The following is an 863-nucleotide window of genomic DNA, read 5'->3' as shown; positions in this document are numbered from 1 at the left end:
GTCTTCCGCGTGGCCACTTGCCGGAACTGAATCAGAGCCCCTTCTCGCAGCGATCGCGTGACCAACCTGGACTTGATGAAGCGGTGGCAGGTGTCCACCACGTGGTCCATCTGCAGGTAGACGGCAGTGTTCATAATGGCCATGATCAGACTCTCCCTGAGAGCCAGCCTGGAGGTGTACATGAACTCCAGCAGGATGGCAAAGCCCTCCGGGTCCACCTTGGGGTCCAGGCTGATGGCGTTGAGGTTGCACTTGTGCGAGTCAGTGAAGATGGTGTAGAAGAGCCCGCTGTGTGGTAGGCAATGACAAAATGAGCTCCTGTTGAGCTGTGGGACAGCTACAACCATTCTGTATGTACTGTTCTCCTTTTGCCATCTTGCTTAAGACCCCTCCAGGGATGGATACATTTTAAAAAAAAGTGAAATACATACCTGCAAGCCATGAGGACGGTCTTGTGTGCCCGGAACTGCTGCCTGCTGACCAGGATGGTAACGTCGGTGAGGATGTCCCGGCTGCGGAGGCGGTTCAGATTGAGCAAGACGTCGCTGGCGTGACGCGTGAACTGGATGCAGCTGTCGGTCAAGCAAGACATCCTGCCGACTTCTGGAGGGATGAGGGGGACCCACACACACAAAAAAAAATTGTACATTTGTACATTAGTTGCATGTAATTTTGAAGGCGCCCGTTGCATTTCACCCGAGTGCCATTAGAGGGCGCAATTTAGCCGACTACAACGCCGGTTTGGGACATTTAAATTTTGACACCCACTTTTTTTCTCCCCCCTTCTGAACCGCAGCTTTGAGGGAAACGCGGGTTGACAAGAAGAGGACAACAAATTATTTAAATGAATTACAATAAGGGGG

At 52.0% G+C, this 863-nt stretch overlaps 1 protein-coding gene across 1 annotated transcript; it reads right to left on the bottom strand.

Moving 5' to 3' along the window:
• Positions 1-21: 21 nt before the first annotated feature.
• Positions 22-642, bottom strand: LOC109509642 (B-cell lymphoma 6 protein homolog; the record flags this gene model as incomplete). The annotated part of the gene is made up of 2 exons (XM_019859470.1): positions 432-642; positions 22-288 (listed from the first exon to the last, which is right to left on the bottom strand). Coding segments are annotated over exons 1-2 (428 nt in total), but the record flags the coding sequence as incomplete, so codon positions are not given.
• Positions 643-863: the final 221 nt, after the last annotated feature.

Source organism: Hippocampus comes, unplaced genomic scaffold (assembly GCF_001891065.2).
Source record: "Hippocampus comes isolate QL1 unplaced genomic scaffold, H_comes_QL1_v1.1 C16978980, whole genome shotgun sequence".
Taxonomy (NCBI): domain Eukaryota; kingdom Metazoa; phylum Chordata; class Actinopteri; order Syngnathiformes; family Syngnathidae; genus Hippocampus; species Hippocampus comes.
Note: the sequence above shows the minus strand (reverse complement) of the source record. Positions and strands in the feature narration are given on the sequence as shown.